Source organism: Xiphophorus maculatus, chromosome 6, assembly GCF_002775205.1.
Source record: "Xiphophorus maculatus strain JP 163 A chromosome 6, X_maculatus-5.0-male, whole genome shotgun sequence".
Taxonomy (NCBI): Eukaryota; Metazoa; Chordata; class Actinopteri; order Cyprinodontiformes; family Poeciliidae; genus Xiphophorus; species Xiphophorus maculatus.
The window spans coordinates 17131365-17155755 of NC_036448.1; the positions used below are offsets into that span (position 1 = coordinate 17131365).

Below are 24391 nucleotides of genomic sequence, written 5' to 3' on the forward strand. Positions count from 1 at the left end.
ATTAGATCAGTCCTGACAGCAGCATGAAAGTCACCTGTTTCATTGTTATGGATTTGCTGCAAGTGAAGAGGGGGGGAGATAGTGAAGCATGCTAGGGTAAGTAAGTTGTCTCGTACAGGTGAATGTCCAATTACACTGCTACTTGAACTGGAGGTTTCTGCTCATTCACTTCAGAAGCATCTGGACTGGTTTGCTTGCTCTTCTCAGCGTTTTTGGTGGTGGTAGAGCTCTCTCTGACGGACTGTAGAAACGCTGAGAGAAGCTGAATTTCTTTCGACAACTTTCCCTGTTTAAACAAGAAAAAAAGAATAAATAACAAACATACCAATTTGTATAAAAGCATTAATATGCTAGGTTCACAGTAATATGCCAGACACAGTTGATGTGTTTGGCAGTGTGTGATGTGAACCAACCATCAGACTTTGACCTTTCAACTCCATATACCCTCTGCTCTCTTGCTCACTTCAGCTGACCACCTGGATTTTATTATTTAGTCAGTTTCTTCTAGTTTACCCAAAATAAAGAGTATTTCTCAAGACAGTTAGCGAGTCTCTCATAATGAAGTGTGTTTTACCATTAGTTTTGCTTTTATTTCAACTTACTAGTAAATAAGACCACAAACATCCGGCATCTATTCCTCTAAAAGAGGCTTTGTTAGAGGCACAGCTATTTGTTAACTATATATAGCAAGCATTTTTCCAAGACAAACAAACTCATATCATTCTTGTCACTGAGCTGAGACAAATAATTTGTTTTCCAATTTGAAGGAAAAAGAATGACATAAATATGCTGAAAAGTATATGAATGACTTTAAATTAGGCAAAAATAAATTCCCGATGCCTTTTTGAGGTTTTTGTTTTTGTTGAACTGGTAATAATTCTAAAAAAAAAACAGAAATATTAATTTTTAATTAAAAAAAAGAAAAATCTAACCTGTGGATGTAAAAGCAAAAAGTTTAGACATCATGTCTAAGAGTTACATGACAGAGTTACCTGTCATGTAACTCGCTGATTGCCTAAAACTCCATTCCTAATTGACCACCTCTCCATGTGGGTTTGTTTCCTTTTGGCAAGTTTGCTTCTGTGTAAGTATCTTAAAAGGATATGTTTCATCCTTCAAAGAAACCAGATTCAACTGAGTTGCCGAGAACCAAAAGGATTTTGGAGTTTTGGCTGTGTTAAATGTTTGTTTTGAATCCAAACACCTCACTAAGTTCAGCTGATTCTTTGCAGACAGTTTTGTCTACAGCTGTGTTCAACGATTTTTAAAGGTATGTCAAGTCCAGAGCAAAGAACCAACACACATCCAAACCTGGAGTAAAGGAGAGCAACAGTGTGGTCATGTTTAAAAACTGACAGAAGCAGTGCTGTACACTCTTACCAGATGTGTCTGGAAGCCAAAAAGACCATCACAGGGAAGCCACATATCTGGGGATACAGCCAGCTTCATTAGCAAAAAATTCTACAGAATGTGTCAGACTCAAAAGGCACATTCCTCTTTTTTGACACGGATATGTAGTGTTATTTGAAATGCTGGCAGAGTTTTTAGCATTGCATTGCTAATTGCAATAACAATTACAATTAGGTCATAAAATCCTTCATTTGACTGTCAAAATCATATTCCTTTTGATATCTGTGGGCCAATTAGGCTCTTGATAGATTTAATCAGGTTAATTATTATAGAAATTACTAAAGAAAACAAATAACTATTCCCTAAATAAATGATGTGCAACTTAGTAGTAGACCTGTCTTGTAGAGTACAAACAGACTGTAATAAGTATTTGATGGGATATTTGTAAACTGTTTGATTTTAACCATGGAAATAAAATGAATGTCTTTTTCTTTATGAGAGTAGTTAAGAATTCAAAGAGAAGGTGTATTGCTTCAGATTAAATTAATTTTACTGACGAGTCATGAGACTGACCTGATGTTTATGAAGCTGGTTGAGTAATGGACTTTAAAGTCACTGAAAGTGGCTACAAGTATGAGAGTAAAGTTACCGGCTTGCTCTTATTTTTGTAGGGAGGTAGAATAACGCTCCTGGTGAACCGTCTCCAGGTTCAGTGCTCCTCTGCTTTAAAAACCTCGGCATCCAGATTTTCTATTAAACTGCCTGGCAGTGTCAACTAGCTTGGGAATGTGAACCAGCCTGGCCATGCAGAAATTCTCTGACTAACAATTATATCAGAAACAGGATCTTGGATTACTGTCCCCTGGGACTGGGGCAGTGGGCGTCTGCTCCAATCATTACTGGCCATTCAACAAAGCTCTGCACTGCTCTCTGCTGTTAGCCATTGTCAATTATGCCATCCCTAGTGTAAACTTGCAGAACACAAAGCTGAACTGCCAGTTCTGGCAGGAGTGTAACAGGATGACAGCCCACCGCCTCTCCGATCCCACCCCCACCCACCCCAGGGTTCCTCAGCCTTCCTTCCCTCAAGCTAGTTATGAGAAAACTGCCATTTGGCGTCTGAAAGAGCAAACCTGACCTTTCTTATGTTCTGCTTGTGGGGTTAAGTGGACATGATGGATTAGTGTAGGCCTCATCAGGACTCAGCCTGGTTTAACTCCAGTAACAACCAGCATCACTTCCATTGATTTCTGCATTTCCTTAGTTCTAAACAGCCAAATAATATTTAGAATTGTGTCAATTTACTTTCAATTCATAATGCAACGTCTCAAGACCTCATCATCAAGGTCTTAAAATTTAAGCAGTAGTGCAGAGTGTAAATTTATGCCTGTTCTCAAGGCGCATTTCTTTGGTTCCTAAGGGTTATTTTTCCTTGTGTACGTTATGGAGGATAGTCCTTCTCCTGCACTCTTCTTTAGGAGCCAGTTTAAAGTGAGTGCTGCCTGCTCTGATGGAACCTGTGCTGAGCTGTGACGGGTGACGGTGCGGTGCGCTTGAATACACCAGCTCTTTTGTCCTTCACACTCTGCAGCTTCCTGATAGCTCCTCCCCCTGTGCCCCACTACTCCCTGCCTTGAACAGTGATCTGCTGGGGCCTTTTGAAGCTGGGCTGCTGAGAAATAGCTGCTCCCTGTAATGTCTAGACCGGACCCGTCAAAAAACATGTCAGTAGCCGGAGGAGAGGAAACAGAGGAGGAGACCTCTTAATAGTTTTTTCACTGAACAGATTAAATTAGGTGTGCCATATTAAAATAACTTAATGCATTTGGCAAACATGGCCACTTTTAGATTTGGAGGGTGCCATTGTTAAGATAAGGATGAAGTAAAAAAAGGATATAGATCATAACAGGGTGGCACACCACCTGGCTCTGTGGAAATGCTGGACAGGACATTTTTATAAAGATTCATCACTGTCCCGCTGTCCGCTTCGACCTCATCGCACATCACAGAACAGATTAGACACCGATTATCCTCTAATTGAAGATCCCTACTTTTCAACCTTGCAGAATATGCTCCTACTCTTGTGCAAGACAGACAGAAGGTTATCATATTCACAAAGAAGAGAAAGTTATAACACATAGATATCCCCCATGTGTTGTGATGAAGTCTGTATTAACTAACATGATAACAAAATCCCTGACCAAACAGAAAATAGGCTCTAACAGTTCATGTGCTGTTAGCGATCAGATGATTCAGGTACAGACTCCGAGCCAATCAAAAGTATTCACATCCCTTCAACTTTTGTACGTTACAAAAACAAACTTCATTACTACTTCATGTGATGGACAAACACAAATCAGTGCATAATTGTGAACTGAAGAAAAAGCAATACATAGTTTCCATAATATTTTACACCCAAATATCTGAAATGTTTGGCATGTATCTGTATTTAGCCCCCCTGATAAAATACTGCTAACCACCTTTAACTGGTTAAAGTTGCAGGTCTTTAGGGGGTTTGTCTGCACCAGCTTTAGGAAATTTGATATTTTTTGTGCTTTGCAGAATATTTCACTTTCGGTGAGTTAGGATGGAGTGTCCATTCTATCTCATGTAACATAAATTTTCAAATCCCACTAAAACCTTGTATTCTTCTTTTCTTTATTATTTTTTTATTTGCATGGGCATCAGGCATGACACATATTTAGACTTTGATTGGGCTGTAGATCAAAAACTTATATCTACACCATTCTACTGTCAAACTAGCTGCATGTTTAGAGTTTTTGTTCTGATGGAAGACAAAACAAAAACTGTCTAGTACTACATAAGTTACTAGTTGGGGTTTTGTGGTGGCACAGGGGTAAAGCACAACCACTGTATATCCTCGTATGTATGTCCTTAGTCCTCGATGCGGCCATCAGAGGTTCGAGTCCCGGCCTGATGAAACTTTGCCACATGTCTTCCCCCTCTCTCATTACCCACTTTCTTGCCTGACCACTCTCAAATAAAGACCACTAGAGCCAATAAAACTTAAAGGAAAAAGTTACTAATAACTACTTCTGTACTAGGTTCTAGTTACTAGTTTCTGGCCAGCACAGAATTCTGATGCTTTCAGGATTCTGCTGATGTTTTACATCAGCAGAACATCTCTAGTACTGCTAGAGAGAACATCCTTTCTGCTGATGTAAAGAATTCTGATAGCATGATGCTGCCACCACTATGTTTCAACATGTGGATGGTGAGTTCACATAGTGTTTTAAATGTAGACCAAAAAGTTAGTTTTGTTCCATCTAACCAGAAAAGCTTCCTCCAAATGTTTGCAGCCATCCTACGTGAGATTTTGGAAAGATGCAAATTGACTTACTCTTAGTTGTGTACTCCACAAATCTGGTATTTATGAGAGAATGACAAAGAGCAAGTGAATTTGCATTTTTCCAAAAACTCATGTAGGATGGCTACAAACATTTGGAGGAAGGCAGTTGTAGAGTCACCAGATTCTCTGCCCCCCGTCATGGATCTCTGTAGCTCCTCCAGAGCTACCTTCAGCAGTGGCTGAGTCTCTGATTCATGCTTTTCTTGCTTAGCATTTCAGTTTTGTTGATGGCCACATCTTGATAACTTTAAGTGGTCTGATACTTTTCTTTAGATATATATATATATATATATATATATATATGAGAGAAGTATATTCTCTCATAAGTATATGAGAGAATATATATATACCGTGTATATATATATACCGTGTATATATATATATATATATATATATATATATATATATATATATATATATATATATATATATATATATATATATATATATATATATATATATATAGTTTGCAGCTTTGTAATGATGTGAAATTATAAATATATGGATTCTTTATGCAACTTCTGTATTAGGGCATGTTTTTTTTATTTAGAACAGTTTTTCATTACAGTCCACATTAATGTTTGTGTCTGTCCAATGAAAGCATACTAAAATACATAATTAAGAATATAATGTGACAAAATTTTAAAAAATATATCAAGGAGTGTGAATACTTTTTGAAAGCACTATGTATACTTATTCAAAGAGGCAGACAGACACAAAGTAATTGAATAAATCTCTGAAGTCACACAGATAATTCATCGCATCAGTCTGTGATTTGATGAGTGAATGTATAGACTGTAATATAAGAGTAGTGTCTTTAACTCCACTGCAGCACTGAGGCAAGTCACTTTGGTAGATATTTGCCTGGCTGCTCTTGCTTGGCAAAGACGACACAAGGCAACTGACTAGCTGGATCAGGCTCAAACAATGCAATGCATAACATGGAGTTACTGTAGTATGCAAAAGAATATGCTACCATCTGTTAGCATACCTACACTGGGATGAATGTTGAATGAAAGGGATTTGCTTTGTAAAAGGATAGTGCAGTTGGTGCAGTTTTCCAGCCTGTTTTCTGCATATATGTGCAAATACCTGGGCAGTTGTTATTTTCTGGGAAGTTTTTCGGGCAACAGTCTGGCACTCTTCCAGGTCAACCAAGAAGCGGAGGCTGCGTTGTTCTAAGTATTTTACCAAAACCTTGTGCATCCTCTTCTGCAACAAAGAGAGCTGGGGGGGGAGAGAAGGCAGAAAAAAGGAATTGGTAAGGCAGGAGAGGAAATTAATGGCAGTGTTCAAGAAGAATGATGGAGGGGAATAGAGAAAGCAGTCAATAGCCCATTCTGCAGTACACGGGCCTGACAGGAATTTCACAGTCTCTTGGTTTCTCTGCCCACTCGTGTGCACTCATCAGAATCCAGTCACATCTGGCTGCCAGGATGGGGGGTTAATTTTCTCTAAATGCTTCAGCAGTTTTGTTCTAGCCGAGGCAAACTCTGTGACTGCAAAGCTGATGAGTAAAATATTTCTACTTCACCCAGTTTAACTTTATACCAATCCCCTCAAGACATATTTTACACATACACACAAAGTCATGAACCCCCCACAGAAACCAGAAATTATTCCCAGTCTCTTGGAAAGACATGCTGCTTGCTTTATTATTTGAACACAGTTTCAAGCAAAGAGGTTTAAATTCTGATAGATGCCGTTGCTTTTCTTCCCTCCTCCATCTCTACACTCTCCCTACAAAGCTTATCATTGCTTGGCAATGTGTTCCCCAGTGCATTGAAAACTAAAGCGAATTAGCTCAGTCATCAGCTCCTGAAGGAAAGACAATAACAAGAATGGTCTTTATGGTGTACCCTGTTAAAACTTAAGAGCTGAAAGCCTTCACATAAACAGAACAGTGCTAACATCTACACTCAATTCTAAATTGTTTTAAAAAAGATGCTCATACAAAGATATTCAAGTCCTTTATGTTTAAAGAAAAAAATAGAAAAATTATTGACTAATATCAGAAAAATGCCTTTGTCATTTTGACATTTATCAGAAATGAAGTATCTCTTATTGTCTGTTTCTGTTCTGTGATTGAAATTACATTTTAAGACAATCTGTCTTTAATATTTATCAAACTTATATTTAAACTAAATCATGTGCCGCGTTCTTCTTTAAAACTGTTATGGTCCTAAATCTCTGCATCTGAAAAGCTTCAGGATACTTGTTGAGTTGCACTTAGTTCTGCTGATCATGGTGTCGAGTAAAACAATTTGAGCATATGTTATTGGTTCATTGTTCATTCTGTTTTGCATATTCACAGATGAAGTCGATTTGTAGTAGACAACAAAGTGAAAGACCACAAGTAGACATCCTTGGAAATACCGACAAAAAGTACAGTAATTTACAGTAATTGCAGTAAGTAGCAACTGTAATAGGGAATCTATTTTTATGCTAGAATTTTATGCCAGTTGCTTTTTATTAATGGGTAAATGACAGCTTTCATGTTCCGCGTGGTAGCAAGGAGCTAATTGTAACAATTTTACATGTCAAAGTTGATGTCTACTCACAGGCCAGTATGTCACCATATCATGATCTTGAGTAAAAATGCAAGTTTCACAGTATTAACACAAAAATTACAAACACAATGTGAAACACGACTCAAATGCTTTTATTAAAGACAGAAAAGCAACAATTATTTATGCAGATAGAAAGATGGTGTAGTAAAATGTCATAATAATATTAACTATAACCTTCACTTTTTAATGTATTTTTTTATTTTTAGTCTTAGAAGAATTTAGCAAAATGTAGAAGTAGATTTCAAGTTCTTATTGAACATAATATCATACCTTTTTGTTTGTCCTCTTTTAATAGACTAATGTTGAGAATATAATTAGCTGATATTGGCTGGTTAATTAGCCGGGGTAGTTGTGCATGTACACCCTGTGTGGCATATAGGCTATGTCAACATAATATTTCAAGCAAATGCATCTTCTTTGGTGTTTTCTGTGTTATTTATGTTATAATTTTGCTATTACAACGCAACAAATTATTGGATTTTGACTAAAAAAAACATAGAATATCATGTTAACCATTCTCTTAAAAACAGGAAACACAAGGGAACATACCCTTCAAAAATGATGTGCTATGATCTTCTCAAGTCAGGAAACAGCTACAGGAAAATAGCTGCTCACCAAAACTTAACCAACATTTAGAGCAATAAAATTGTGACCAACAAGGCGGGACAAGTACCAAAGTTTATCTTGTGAACACACACAATGAGGGGGAAGGCAAAGGAGATTAACAATAAATCTCCAAACTCACTGTAAGAGAACTGCAGAATTATTTTAGAGTAATTTTGTGTCAATGCAACAAAAGCTAAATCTATTTTAATGCTTATTGCACATCTTAACCAGGCCAGGTTGGCAATAAATGTGGAGGGCATTGTATGTGACATCTCTGAGTGGAACCGAATGTCAAAGAAATTCTGTGGCGGTCTGGCTTAGATGGAGACACCATGTGTGCTTCAGTATCAGAAAGAAAGTGGAACCAGATACTTAAAGCCATATATCTTTATTTCTTCCCAAGGCAGATTCACAACAGTGTGATGGGAAAATGAAGTAATGTGAAGGTAAAACCAGGAAGACCTGGTAAAGCTCATCTAAAAGATGGGTTTATTAAATAAAAAAGGAGTTAATGACTATTCAAACAAGTATAAATAACTCATGTGTGCTAATGTTTCATCTCTCAAATGATCCCGAAGTTGTGCATTGCATTTACCTTGTGAGTTTGCTATAAACAAATCAATAAAACATGATCTAATTTACTAAGATTTGTATTAACTGCTTTGGATGATGAAAACATTATGAGGATAATTGGATATATAAAACAGGAAAGAAGCGGTTTTAGATGTTCATGTTTAAATCTGATTAAAAATAATGCCCCATCTACATGTCTGATATGCCGTTGATCATAAGCTTGTTATAAAACTAAAATTAGGCATAAAGCAGAAGCCGAGAGGCTGCAGTAGAAGAAGTGTGAGGCTGAAACAAACAAAAACGGTGAAGGCTGAATCCAGAGTAAAAGAAAATCAGGCTTTGATCATGAGCGTGGAAAATCCTGTCCACAGGATTTTATTTTTGCATGCATTTTTCACTTGATAACATTCATGCAGTTAGATGAGGAATTGCTCAAGTAAAGGTATTAGTCATTTTTGGAACAAATAATATGTGTTTTTCATTGCAAGAGCAGTGTGTCTTCTTCCTGGTGTTATGGTTGTCATATGTAATTCCATTCCAGTTAAAAAGTGTCGAAAACTATAAAGATTAAAAAGTAAAAGGCTGCAGAGGTGTCTCCCTTAACTAGTCAAGTGTAGACTTGAGCTATTTTACTGCTGAAAGCACATCCATTGTCTGATCGTAACCTGTGGTTGCTGTTGATCTCTTACCAACTGATGCAGTGAGGAAAATTTGTAACCCAACAATAATGAAATGTTTTACCTGTGAGAATATTGCGGAGCTATAATTATAAAAATGTTGAAGTTTTTGCATGTACCATCAACCTCTTGCCTTACTCCCTTTAGTACCAAAAATACACAGTGATCATTACAATATGCCACATCCATCATCCTCCTCCACTTAAATTATCTAATCATTATTAAATTGCAGCGGTAACCTTCAGAATAAATGCAACACTAAGTCACCTTAAAATTTTGGTCCATGCACAGAAAGCACAACAAGAGAAAAAGAGACAATAGCAAAAATAATAAAACATAATTGAAAAGAGACAATATGTTTAAAAGTTTCACTGTACCTCTGTGTAATAGCTACACCTTTTATGTGCATGGTTTTTCACTCTCAGTACAGATACTGACTCCTGCCTGGCTTCCAAAAGCATCTTCTTCAGATCTTTATACTCGATTGCTAGTCGTTCGTTTTCAGCACGTTCAACCTCCAGGAGTCCCTACACAGGTGAAGAAAATAGCATTATGTGAACTAGATATGTCTTACACTGACTACCACCACCACCAACTGTAACTATTGTACCATGCATATTTTATGTAATATTTAGCTTAAACAAGATCATGGCAGCATCATGGCATGGCACTAAATTCCTCATGCAGGGACAGGGAAGCTAGTCAGGGTTGATGGGAAGATAGATGAAGCCCTGAATGGAAACTTGATGGAAAACCTGTAAGAGGCTGAAAAAGACTTGAGATCGGGGTTTATCTTCTAAATGGATAATGACTCCAAATACGTAGCCAGAGCTACAATGACTGGTTTAGATCAAAGCATTATATTGTGTTAATATGTTAGTAACATAATGCCTAGAAAAGTTCCTTCAGTGCATCCAGTAGGATTCAAGGATATTGATGTGGACAGTCAAAAACAAAAACACAGCAGTGTCTTATTTGGAAGTGTATATCCTGCTGTTACTATTAGCATGAAAAGCAGTGTGGTGGAGTCATTTCCTGCAGATCATCTCTATGCCATACTTGAACAATAGTGATGCCCAGCCTTCGTCTCCAAGCACACCACATTTTGTCCATCTTCCCACTTTCAGCTCCATCAGCTACAATACCTGATAAACAGTTTAATAGGCAGTTTTTCCTCCACAACAGGTAACACATTGCTGCATGCTATCCTAATCTTCATCAAAAACAGAAAACAAAAACTCCCAACACACAGAGAAAAAACTTCATTGTATGGACGGGGGAACAAGCATAAGAGGCCACTGTGGGAGAGCATGCAGCTAATATCAGAGCAGTGATCGAGCTTTATATCATCAAAATGATCAATGCTTCCAAAATTGCAAAAATTGGATATAATAGATAAAACACATTTAAAATACTGTAAAGAAGGGAAGTAACATCACTATGTAGTGGTGCAGACATCTATAATCTCGATGCATGCATTCTATATTTAGTCTCCTAAATAAGCCAGAATAAATAATAGGAATACAGCCAGCAATGGACACCTATTCTGTGAAATAAAGCAAAGAATTCACAGCAACGACGCCTCTCAGTGTACGTCGCCTTTTCTTCAGAACAATGTTTCTGAGTGCTGGATAAGGGGACGTGAGAATATCTCAACTGTACCTGCAGACATAATGAAGTGTGTCTCTGCAGTAAAACAGAACAGCACTAAAGTGATGAGTTTAACCCAGCAGAAAGAGGGGCTGTAAACATGACAAATGCCTGCTATTGATTTCAGGTTTAATTACTCCATGCAGCACTGACAAAGCCCATCTGATGCTGTTGTGAAGTGTAAATGGAACAAATTACACTTCATTGCCCATAAGAAACTGATAGCGTCGGCAGTTTGCATTGTTTACTCTGTCCTCACCCAAACGTCAAGGCCTGATCAAATCAAAACATAGGTGTGTGCATGAAAATTGAAATTCGTTCACCTACTTATGGATTTAATAGAGAGGAAGTGTGGCTCCTCTTAAAATAAACACATTTAACCTGGATGTGTGTATTTTTGTACATTTTCGATATTGCCAAAGATGACCCCATATAAACTTCCTGTAACTGTGTGAGAAGAACAGACAAGCTGTGGTCAGCATATTTATTAGGATTTTCACATTCGAAGGTGTCTAATCATTCTGCTTCATGCACCATGATTTCCGGATGCACACTCTGCTTATTATGTTATGCTAATACAGACATTATGTGTGGTTTATATTGGTCTCAGTGATTAAAGTGACCCATTTCTTTAGAACCTGAAACTCTGGCTGATCTTTTTATTTAGCGGGGAGTGTTGTTGTTGTATCATCTTATTTCTTCAAGTGAAAAAGACTAAACTCCTTTTTGCATGGCTAACTTTTATCCGGCTAATGGGAGTTGTGTCTATGAGGAAGACTTTTAATTCTTAAATTGTCTCACGCCAACAACTTCTTTAAAGTTGCTGCACTTGGATGCATGGCGGCTTAAGCTCCATTGCCTTTTCTTGTTTTGAACTAATGCATTCTTGATCACCGTTTAATGAAACTATATACCACATGGCGATTTCACATTAGATAAGCCATGTGAAACCCCCATCAGCAAAGAGGCTCTGGCTGGGGCTGATAATCCTGCAGATGAAAACCTTACAATAAATAGGGGCTTCTCTTACAAAAAGACTGTTCAAATGAATGTTATTTCTTGCAGAGCAGATTCATGTTTTGGAAGCGTGTTTCATGTTACAAATAAACACAAGTCAAGATGATGTGATGCTGTTACAAATCATATAATGTCTTGTATTAAAATTGCTATTAAGAATGTTGGCCTACAGGTAACAAAAGCAGACACAGCATCCCACCACGACATGCATCATCAAATTCGTCCAGACAAAAAGACTACAACAGCAGCGACTTGTCATTTGTGGCAAAAGCACTTTGAACGAGATTGACCATGGCTTGTAATTTTAATTGCAGACTGCTCCGTTTTCTCTGTATCTTAAGGGACGTATTGTAACAAGCAATGTGCTGACACTAATCCAGAAACAAATAAACAAAGTGGTGTTTTATTTATTTTTTTTAGGTTTTTTTTTACAGCTCATCTCTGACTTCACAGCATTTGACACACAAATTCATGTATTTACAGACAGTTATTGTGACATTGTTTTGTTTTCTCATACCTTTGTGTCTTGCGCTAGTTTTCTTCTTTCTTTGAGATGAGCCAAGCTTGTCCTCTCGAGTCGCTGCGTTCGGAGCTGCCAGTTATTAATATCTGACTGCAAGGTGCTCACGGTGTGAGCAGCTGATTTGTTTTTGAAGTCCACCACATCTAAATCTTTTCTGCAAGGAGACGACTGAATTAGTGGAACTTCTACAGTTAAAGTTATGTTTGGAGATCAAACTAGCTGTGAACAGCCTTTATATCTCTTTGAGGTGGGCAGTAATGTACCAGTAGGAAAAAAATGGGATTCTTTGAAATATAATAGTGCTTTCATTACAGTCAGCTTGTTATACTAATATTTTCTTGGAACTTACTCAAGCTCTGCTATGATTTTTGGAATATCTTCAGTATATTTTTCCATTTCATGAGAAGACTCGTGGTATTCTTTACTTTTATTCATAAGAACAGTACACCTAGCATTATTATCTTTAATTCTCTTTAAGGTGCCACCATGTAAATCCTGTAAGTAAAGAGAATAAAGTAATTTAAAGATGAGTATGAATCATTTTTGTTGAAATTATTTTGTCTAATAAACTATATTGCTGAATAGTTGTAACAATTCCGCTTTAAAAAATAAACTTGTTCTTACCGTAGCAGCTTTAAGCTGGTCCCTTTTCAACCTGGTGTCCTTCTCTAGGTCGGCTAATGCCTCTTCATGTTCACTTTGAATCTTTTCAAAGTTTTCTACCAGTTCCTTCATTCTCTGTACAATAAAAACAATGAAATGTGTTAAAGTTACTACCATTCTAACATCACAGCTTGTAAGAATGTTTGTAAGACTAAATGGTTGTAAAGATATGATGAACCCATTATGGCCACCCCATGGCTGCAGTTCCAAAACAATAAGATTTTGTTGTACTTCCCTTACAAGCTTCAGCACTTTAGGTGGCAGCAGAATAGTCTTCATCTTTTTTTTGTTGTTTTCATTTTCCAAATCAGATCTGACCAATTACTCAGATTTTCTATGCATTTTTTATTTGCTATGCACACATCTGTTCATCTTCAGATTTGCTATGAAGATGAACAGATGTGTGCATTATTTTAATCCCATGTTCCCTTGTCTTTCCTGTTTTGAATCTAGTCTATAAAAATTATCTGTACAACATCATTTTTGTATCCTACATGTCTTTTACAACTTAAAAAAGAAAGATTTGAATTAAAAAATATTTCAGATACATTTCTTTCACAATAGTTTTTAGGGCTGCTATTGTCAGCGATTTTCTTTAAAACAAAGATTTCTTAAAGGAAGATTTTCTTTGTATTCCATTTCTTTCATTTAATTGTTGCATAATTCTATAAAGGTTGGGTTTCCTAATACTGTAATTTTAAAACATTATGGCATAAAAATTTATTTATTCACAGGCTTTCCATGCATTTTTCCTAGAGATGCCATCAAATGGGGATGTTCCTAAGAGAACACGTTTTTTTTATGATCACAAATTTTTAACAAATAAAAAGCTAGGTTAGGTTATTTTTTATGAATATGATGTATTCAATATTTAAAGATATTTTTTTTATCAATAGGGTGTGAATACCATGTATTCTTGTCTTTCCCATTTTTTAGATGAGCAAGATACAGGGGCCTCTGTGCTGTTTAACTGTTGTACTCCAGGAAAGCTATACGACATGGAATGTATGAATTGTGGTCAAGTAAAAAGGTGAAGTTTAAAAAGTTTTTTTTTTAAAGATTCAGTTATATTTACTTTACAAGGGTGCCAATAACTTAAAGGTTTTTTTGTTAGAATTTCTTAAGAGTGAGATCAATTATCTGCAATAAAATAAATATATTATTGTTTACACTTTTTTACACATCTCCAAGAGAGGCGTAATTAAATGTGCTGCCGTTTTGTTTGATAACACACAACACTTTTTTTTAATTAATTGCTGTGTATAGAATTTATTCGTCAAGTGTACCTTCACTTTAGCCTCCAGAGCTTGTGTTGCAGAGTATGATTCATCAAATTCTTTCTGCAGTCCTCGATTGGTGAGTTGTGAACGTTCTTCATGTTCCTTTAGTTCCAAATTGATTTCTGCAAGCTGCCTCTGATTGAAGAGGAAGTTATGAAATAGCCTTTTAGGCATATACTTTTAATATACATACAACAGGTATATGTAACATTTACAAAATGGTAAGTGTTTTTAAGCATAAGTAAATAAATATATTCATCATGTTGAAACATTCAAAGAAATCTAAATTTACCTTTAGATTCTCTATAGTACTCAGGCGGTGAGTCAGTTCTTTTCTCAGACTCTCAATAAATATCTGCAAAGCGCAGTAGAAATACTGAATATCACTGGAAAAAAACAATCATGGCGTAACCTGGGAATTATAGATAGAAAATAGACATATGTTTTCTCTGACCATGGCGTCCTGGTCCTCCTTGACGATAAGACTCTCCTGAAAGTCCAGTTTAGCCTTTGCGTTACTATTCTGCTCTGTAACCTCAGTCAATTCCTCCTTGGCCTTTTCCCAATGCTCGTCATCGTCAGTGATTTTCTGGAGCATCAGTTTCGTCTCTGCACGCATCTGCTTCACATCTTTTTCGCTAACAAAGCACACAGTAAAGTATACATATGGTATGAACACAAATAAGTGACTCACCATGTAGTGCATGGTAGAACTTAATAGGGAACTATACATATTTTAGAACTAATTTGGCTTTGGTGCTGTACCTCTTACAAATTTTCGTCTTGTAGTCATCAATCTTCTGTTCATAATCCTTATTTTCTTTCAATAAGGCTTCAAGAGCTTCATTTCTTGAATGAAGATGTGCCGTTGTAAAGGTAAGTTCTGCTTTGCATATGGAATTCTGTGGTTTAGATTCAACATAGTATAGAAAAATGGATCACAAATATATTGAGGACATTGTTGTTTTACAGTCACCTCGTGTTCCGGCATGTAAAGGATTAAGTGCCCTTACTGGGGGAAAAAAAAAACACAGACTTTATCTGTGTTTTCACATGTGAAAAAAATATGGCCACAAGTTCCTCATGGGATTACAATAATAAACATATAGGGGAAAATAACTACCAAAATGGGACACATCTGAAAAACAAATTTTAAGTGAATTGTGAGATACATGTGGAAGGTTTTCCTACATGTGTTTCACATCCTGCCATGCAATACAATTTCCATATGTAAAACCTGTGGAAAATATTTCATGCATTGACATTTTTCACATTTTACTGAACATATCGCCCTTATAGTTTACAATATAATTTCCACATTCGAACTGCTTTTGTTAAACATGGGCATCACATATAGTCTTGAGGGTCACAGATGATTTAAAATGGATATTACATATGACCTTCAGTGTTACACAAGGAAAATACATGTGGTTTACACAGTTAAAAAAACACATCTTCCAATGTGCAAACATGATTTTAATGTGAAGTTTCAAATGTACATATACTTCCTTGTGATTTTTCAAATGTAAATTAATGGTTTCTTTTCCATAAGACACTAATAGTACTTACCCTTGTTTCATATTTTGCTTGTATTGACATTAGTTTGCCTCCAAGTTGTTGATTTATTTTTACTTTATTCTCAATTTCAAGATTGAGATGTGAAATCTGTGATAGACAAACACACATACCACAATGGTGAGAAACAGCTTTTTGAAATTTTTAAACATTTTATAAAAAGAAAAGGAAAGAAACTAGTAGTTACTTTGTCTTCTTCCATTTTCTCAAGCTTAGCAATTTCAGGGAGTCGAGTAACAAGCTCTCTCTGCTTCTTTTCTTTATGAAGGATAGTTTCTTTTGTTTTCTTGATCCCAGTAAGCAGATTTTTCTTATGCATCTTCAACCTGTTTAATTCTTTCCTACAAGACAAAAACATATTAAATTTGTAGTTATTTTAAACACTGTTTGATAAAAAAAAATAAATCACTCCTTGTAGACAACGGTATTCTTAAACAGTTGATATCCAATCACTTTCAAAGTTTGCTTGTTGTCATACATTTTCAGATCTTATTCAGATAGATATATTAACTGGTATGATTCAACTAGAAATATTTTTGCCACTATCCTATCCTTACCTTTGACATTAAACATGTGTTATACTATGGAAACAAAAATCCAAATAATAAAAGGTGTCAATGCCTATGTTATGTTGTAGGAAGAACAACTATATTTAATGAGAAAATCATTAGAAAGTCTACTCAGAAGGTGATATTTGTATTATATAGATTCATACATAATATTATTGATACATTCCCAGCAATTATTTCTGTCAGTTTTAATAATTAAAGCTTTCACCTCATTAAAACTAACATTCAGTTTTTCAGAAAATCTTAATAATAGATAAGATAAATAAAAAAAAATTGTAATCCCAAAATGTGGACCTGCTGAGATGTACAGTATATTCATGCACTGTCCAGCCTTATGCACTCAATACAGGACTATGATCACTAATTGAGAGGTAAAGTAAGATTTAATCTAAAAAGAGGATAGACCACAGAGCGACAACATAAAGAATGGAAAAGCTGTAGTCTATGTACTAGATACATCTGTGTGTAGTTCTTGAAGCCCTGACTCCAGCCACAGTCCGTACCTTGTGAATCCTCCCAAAACTCTTTCTGGACTTTGCTTCATAATCCTCTAAGGGTTAACATTATCCCTGTTGCTTGTGCATATTTTATTAATCACCATTTTTCCTTCCACACAACTTTCCATTTAATATGCCCGGCTAAAACACTCTGTGAACACCAAACGTCTTTGGGAATGCCAATTTGTGGTTTGCCCTCCTTGTGTGCCAATCACCATCTGCTGGACCACTGTCAAGCCAGTAGTCTTCCATATATTGGCCAAAACATAATATTTCTGTTACTGTTTCTATATTACTTTTTTATTAGTCTCATGCAATATTCTAATTTTCTGAATTCAAAAAAGTGGGTTTTCATTTGCTATGAGGCATAATCACCAAAAAATTTGAAATACATTGGCATAAATATGAGTATATCACTATTTGAACCAACTGACTTTAATGATGTTCATTTTTTTCAATTGAACCAACAATAAAATTACAATGTCTTTTTTGAAGCAAAGATGTAATAATCTACATGTTTTTTGGGGGGTTTTTTTAGCTGGCCTGTAAAAGAGCATGTTTACCAAAATGGAATTCAGTTGCATCTAACTGCTACTGTAGTGTAAGTTCAGTAGAAAGTGCTTTTGGGTCATCTGTGTGTACAATTTTGCATTATTCAAAAAATATTCAAATACATATAAATATATAAATACTCACAATCTGTCATCTAGCTCATGTAATTTTTCCTCATGTCTGTGCTCATGTGCCATCCTTTCTATGTCGGCTTCAGTTTCCATCTTTCTAAGCTCCATCTCAATCTGGAGGAGATCTTGTTTTGTGCTTGCTTGAATGTCGTCAGCCTAAACAAGAAATGGGGTGTGATGTTTCTCAAGTTTATTTCAAAACAGTTTTATGAAGTTAATGGAATAAATAAAAAAAGACATTATTCTGGTACCATCCAGATCCTAAGGCACATTCTTAAAAGATCTTCAGGTAACTGTTTAAAAAGGAGTAAAACTTTGTCTGTTATAGATACTTAAATATCAAGATTTGCTCTTGTGGAGATGTTTTTATGAAGATCTAGTTACAGTGCCTGCAAAGTATCTTTTCACATTTTGTTATCTTATAATCACTTGCTTTGTTGTATTTTATTGGGCTTTATGTGATAAACCAGAATAATATACCACATAAATGTAAAGGGAAATGGTAAATGCCCTGTACTTGCCTGTACATGCATCTATTCACGCACACATGGTGGCAGTCTGACAGAAGCAAGAATGCCATGCACCGGCACCACTGGGCTTGCTGACCACCGCCAGCAGTCAAGGTGGTTGGAATGTGTTAATATGGACATTTTAGCCAATAGTGATACTTGATATTAATATTCCTGTTATGGCCGATAACCCGTATTTACCTAAGTTATAAATATTTGCAGACCATTTCTCTATCGTGAAAAAACAACATTGCTTATTTGCTTCAGTTAAAAACCCAACAATCCTGAGCTAAATAACTATCACTTGCTCATGTCCAATAAAATATCACATTATCAACTCCCTTCCAAGAACAAATACGCAAACAGCAACAAGATGGAATTAAACATTGGTTATTAGTAGTGGGAGGTTTTAGCAATAGAACGGATAGCAACAACATTATACTGTGCATCCCTAATAACTTATTTATACCTTATAGTTTAAATAAAGAACTAATAATTTATATCAAATTGTAGGTTTTAGAACAAAGAAAAACTTTCATGAAAAGACAAAATATAATTTTATTAAATTATATGTTTTAGCAAAAGTTATAACGAGCCACTTTGGGGGGCCTAAAGCCAATCTGGAGCTGCAAGCAACAGATAGGTGGTTTATCACCTAAAATTCCAATAAGGAAGCTGTAATGTGACAAATGGAGCACGTTTTAAGGTGTTTGAATACTTTGGAGATAGATTGTATGCTCACCCAAAGGTTTGAGGTTTGCTAAGGTTTTGAAGGCTCAGAAGGCAAACCTAAAACTCCTGAGTTTTATCTCCAGTGTGTCTTGGACAGCAGAATTAGACTAGAATGCATAAATGACTTGGAGAAGGTTATAATTTAAGTAAGAAATGTTCAAAAAAAAACATGTGATTTAACCTTGAGTCTATAAAAAAGTTGTACAATTAGAAAATATATACCAATCAGAACCCAAAACAACAAAGAGACCATCTGCATAAAATCAGCTCAAAGCAAATAGATTCACTATTTACTTTTACATGACACTAAACAAAGGCATTTCCTACCACAATGTTAACCCTTCATTAAGCAGCTGTTAAATACTAGCAAAAGTTTTTTATGATACTTGTTTGAAATAACAATCCCACCCACATCCCTGCAAGAATAGACATACAGTATATAGATAATAGCTGGACAGAGGCTAAAATACATTCAATTGAGGCATACCTCAGCTTGGGCAATTCCAAGCAGATGTATAACGCCTTTCTGGCGGTCAATGTTTTCTGTTACAATGGGGATTTGGTTTCTGGCAAACTCAATATCTTCTTGTAATTTCTGGTTGAGCAGTTCAGCCTGCAACAATTTCTCCTGGACCTCGTCAACTTTCTGATTTTCCAGTTTAAGCTGCCATTTCAACTCAGCGATGTCTCTACTGCAAGCCTCGTGCTCTAGTGAAAGCAAAAACCAATGATAAATAGCCAGCGTATTAGCTGGGTTTGAGAGCAACAGAATAGTACTTCTTTGCAAGAGATAAACAGATCTCAGATTATGTGATAGCTCACAGTCACTGACCTTTCTGAATAATTGCGGGATGCTCGGATAGCTTCCACAGTGAAATACCGTCAGTTTTGCTCACTAAGACGCTTCGTATTCTCTTCTCTTTCTGCAGAGCTTCCTCTGCAAACTGACGATCAGCCTCCAAACGCTCAACCAGATGCATGACTTCAGAGAGGACATCTTCTATTTTCTTCTGTAGAGGTGATCTTTGATAACCTTCCAGAGGGGAAAAAAGTTACGATGATGACATATTCCTCCAGTGTAAATTTGGCAAAACTTTTGTGAAATAATCAAATCAACTTAACACAAGTGCATAGTGCTTAGGTTTAGATGTATTGGAGCATTACAGAAAGAAAGTAAGTGAGAAATGTTATTCATGTCCTATTTACCTCTTGCAGTAATCGCTTTCCCTTCAACATACAAGTCTGTAGAATCAGAATCTAAGACTTTCAAAGAGAGTCCCTGAAGTCTGTGAAAACCATCAACACCATGTAACAATTTATGCAGTAGGGAAAAAAAGATAATTAAAAACAAGTAAATAATTCACCTTACGGTTTCGCTGTTTTGGGGATTATCTGGATCAATCTCTGGTCGACATATTCTAGGCTGGCAAAAATTAAAGCAGCACAAAAATATGTTTTGTACTGATTTTATCATAAAAATTATTTTTTTCTCATTTCAACGTGATACACATTTTATCATGGAGTATTTTTTACCATCTGAAACCAGATCTTTAATCGACTCCTTATGTCTTGGATATGGCAGATAGCACTGCTGGCACATGGTGAGGGAGTGTTCAGTAAAGCACAAGTCCGACGTCTACCAGTGCAGACAGCCTGAAGGTCTGCTTGATCTAACGAAAGACAAAATGTAAGAATATTTAATCAGTTCTGTTTCTCGTGTACCTTAAATAGTTACTACAAAACAAGAAGCACTTATCTTTACATAGCAGCAGAACTCACAGCTATTATAAGCAATAATCTTTTAATGGAAATAAAAATAGAAACAAGCAGGTCTTAGTTGGAGCAAACACGCACACAATTGCCATAATGATATTGTGCAAAGTAATTAATGAAATGTATTTGGCTGTGAAAGATATTTTGTTCTTCTATTCGCCAGCTGATTCTAGTGGCACAGTCTTTAAACTGAAAAAGGAAAAAACTAATCTGTCTCAAGACAAAACCAAGGGCACATTTCCTATTTCTTCATGGTAAAAGGGCGCCATCTGGCGGGACGATTGTGAAAGACACAGATACTGGAGTTCACAAACCTGAATTTAAAAGTAAACAATGCTTTAAAGAGAAGCCTTAAAAAATGTTGACAAAGAATATGTTTCTATTTTGAACCATTTGTCACAGATGAAAAAGATTTTTTTGTGTGTGTATGTTTCAAATTTAAAATTAAAATAAATATTTCAAATAGGTCAGAAAAGTTGTTTTTCATCATTTTAACTACTTTGTTGGTTTAATGATATTGATGCTATTGAAGCCTGTTTTTTAAAGAACGGCAAAATATAGTGTTATTTTGATCATTGTAAGTATTGTGACATTAAGTTTCCATCAATTAATCCTTCCTTTGACAATCAACTCAACAACCCTGAATTTCTTCACAGAACCAACAATTACTCTATTGCCATGGTTCACAAAGTGTGGTACAAGGATCTCTTCTGATACTTGGCTTTCTTTTAGAGGAGAAATTTTGGTTACAATGTTTTATAGCATAAATGCAAAGATGAATGATACCAAACCCCTCAGAGAACGTATTACAAATTCTCTGGGAAGTTAATTACAAGTAAAGTCTAATTACATATACTCCGGGAAATTACATTTATGACTGTTAGATGAAAGTGGATACTATACTGTATTTAAAATATTGTTTACATATTCTTTTCATAATAATACAAACTTTTTAGCAGCATTGGATTCTATAGAAACTTAAATTCCAGTGCCTTCCAAAACTATTTATAATACAAGTCTTTCCTACATGTGACCATTTGGCATCTTCAAACCTTAATGTATTTTATTAGAAGTTTATGCATCAGACCTACACAGAGTAATGCATAACTGTCAAGTGGAAAGAAAAATACAAGATGGTTTTCAAATTTAAAGTGTTGAACTTAGTGCCACTTGAAACAATATTTTAAATCACAGACTGAATTTATTTACAGATTCGTCTTTGCTAAATACCTCAAGCTCAGGTAGAGTGGATCCATGACTTTGAGTATATCAAATTTTATTTCAAATTTTGTAATTGTTTAATAAGTTTTCTTTCATGAGGGAGATAAACAGGTTCATGTGCACATTTACAGCTCCAGGTTCATTGTCATGCCAACAAGATACCTCACAAGAAGTGTATGGCCTCTCAGTGTTTGGGGGGAAAAAAAGTTAGATCAGCAATATTTCATACTTGACAGCTTTTTAGCAATGACGATCATTTAACTGACCAAGTGTTTAATTTGTGAGTAGCCTCTGACAAAACACAGTGCAACAAGAATTAAAGGGAAATCAAGAATAAAGCTCATTTCCTGCTGGATGGCTTTTGTGAAATATACACACTGAAATAACCAAGTGGAGCAGGAATGTGGCAAGGTTTGCTCTAAATCATGCTGGCAGGGTTATAATGCACACAAAAAGAAACTCTTTCTCAGTCTGATAGCCAATAAACTGAAATGAGGTAGAGGAAACTACTTGTATTAGTAATATATTTAGTTATACATTTAAAATATCTTTGTCCACAGCCAGCATTAGCAGCACCACACAAGGACCCTAACAAGTTTACACAGTTTTATGCCTCCTTAAACTGCAAATGGACAAAACACAATAGTTCATTTAAAAGAAACAACTATCTAAATATTTTTTTATCTTCTATTTATGGACCTGTTACCTGCAGTTACCTGTTTATACTACAGGTAACTGCAATTAACAGAGATTTGCAGTTATTGGTGCCCATGTGTAAAAAACTTTTTTTTAAATTGTTGAAATGGAGACACAGTCCTCCATAAATTCTATCTTTGATGCTGTTATCTAACATGACACTCTGGAGATTGTCTTTATAATCAAATCCTGGCTCAATATACCTAGTGCCACCTTGAGGTTACTGCCCACACTGGTTTATAACAGTTCCAGAGACAAACAAGGCCAGTAGAAAGTTTCCTGCAGCCATGTCCAGACTTGCAAAGATTAGCACACAGCTATCTCATTCGACAAGCATTTTTTTTCTTGTCTTTCCTATTTTGAAAAGTACCAGGGTGTTGGAATATATTTAAATTAATAGGAAAGGAAAACAACAATTATTGACCAAAGTTTATTAGACATTCTGATCAACTTAAAAATATAAAGTAGAAATAACAAAAATGGTTCAGTTACATTATGGAGTAATTATGAATAGCTATTATAGTCAAATCAGATTATTTCTCAGTTTGGTTGTTTTTTCACACTAAATAGTTATAGTCAAATCTAATTCTTTTTAGTGTCTGACTATGCCCACAGTTATGGTGGGCAGTGTAATGAAATACAAAGTCAACCACACTTCTAAGCACCCACAACAATTGAATTAATTAATCTTTTATGCAGCAACACAATCCTTCTGCAAAAATAAACTTTTATTTTGACACAATTTTTTCAGTGAAGAAATTAACAAGCTATTGGTTTATACAAGATCACACATATAGAGGAAAAATGAACAAGATCATTTCTTAAAACTATATATTAATTATTATAATAATCTTATAATAGTCTTCATCCTGTCAGTGTTCTAAAGATATTGAAAGTATTCAAGCAAAAAGCTAAATGGAAAAAAATAATAATCAGATTATGCTACTACAAGTAAATATTTTTAACCAAAGATTAAAAATACTGAAATGAGGTATGACGAGGACCCGACATGCTTTAAGTTAAATAAATAACTTAAAGCATGTTTCTCAGTGGTGGTTCTGTGATAAACGCCATCCTGGCCAGCCCCAAATGTACAACACAGCGTTGGACTCACAAAAGCAAAATGAGACTAGAATTTAACTTTATCAACTGTAATAATTTTGATTTTCTTTTTTGTTTTCAAAAATGTGTTCCACAAATCAATGTTTTATCCTCAGTGTAAAATAATTAAGCCTAAGTTTAATCAGTACATGTGTCATTCTTTCTTGCTTGTTTTGCTTATTTGTTGTTGTTTTGATATGGTCTTCCATACATACACATCTTGTGCATTTTTTTTTTCTCTAAATGATTATCTGCATATTTTTTTGATTGCACAGTACATTTTTCTCACATTGAAAATTTGCCCTTACTGTACACTTTCATTCTTATTTTTATGTTTTGTCTTTGTCTGAATATGCATTCACCCACTTACCTAAACCTGCTGCTGTAACACCTGAATGACCCCACTGTGGGACAATAAAGTATTTCTATTCTGTCCTACTAGGCGCCAACATCCCTGATTACCTTGCTGACTAGCTAGTCCTTCCATGGATGGTAATGTGTGGGGTTTAACGTCTGGCATGTCGCAACTCTTCCAGGTGGGATATTTGCTGAACAATAACGAACTATCGAGACGTCCTTAAACGTCCTGAGGGAAAGCAAAGGCATTTCTGTCGTCAAAACTAGCGGAACTGGAGATTTTAAAAAAAACTTAAAATACATAGAAATTGATCTTCTTTCACAATAAATCATAGGGGGTTTAAACTCCCATGGTTAAATTTTATAACAAGGTTGGTAAACGGGAGGTAAACATACCTT

At 35.6% G+C, this 24391-nt stretch overlaps 1 protein-coding gene across 1 annotated transcript; it reads right to left on the reverse strand.

The window, feature by feature from the left end:
- On the reverse strand, nt 1-24155 carry ccdc178 (coiled-coil domain containing 178). Its single transcript, XM_014471934.2, has 18 exons — nt 24098-24155; nt 20380-20514; nt 20051-20152; nt 19677-19877; nt 19332-19552; nt 17617-17759; nt 16042-16195; nt 15849-15944; nt 15045-15181; nt 14734-14917; nt 14572-14634; nt 14286-14414; nt 12961-13074; nt 12686-12831; nt 12331-12490; nt 9524-9673; nt 5813-5947; nt 1-286 (listed from the first exon to the last, which is right to left on the reverse strand). The coding sequence occupies exons 1-18, from the start codon at nt 24153-24155 to the stop codon at nt 131-133; spliced, it is 2484 nt and encodes an 827-aa protein (XP_014327420.1). The 3' UTR covers nt 1-130.
- Between the last annotated feature and the right edge of the window lie 236 nt (nt 24156-24391).

Bases quoted from the DNA above. Each gene is read 5' to 3' on its own strand.
- ccdc178 (XM_014471934.2), bottom strand. From the start codon at position 24,155: ATGCCAGACGTTAAACCCCACACATTACCATCCATGGAAGGACTAGCT. The intron at 14,635-14,733 runs GTCAGAGAAAAC...TGCGCTTTGCAG, and splicing joins AGGAGGACCAGGACGCCATG to ATATTTATTGAGAGTCTGAG. The intron at 13,075-14,285 runs GTACACTTGACG...TTTATTGTACAG, and splicing joins CTCTGGAGGCTAAAGTGAAG to AGAATGAAGGAACTGGTAGA.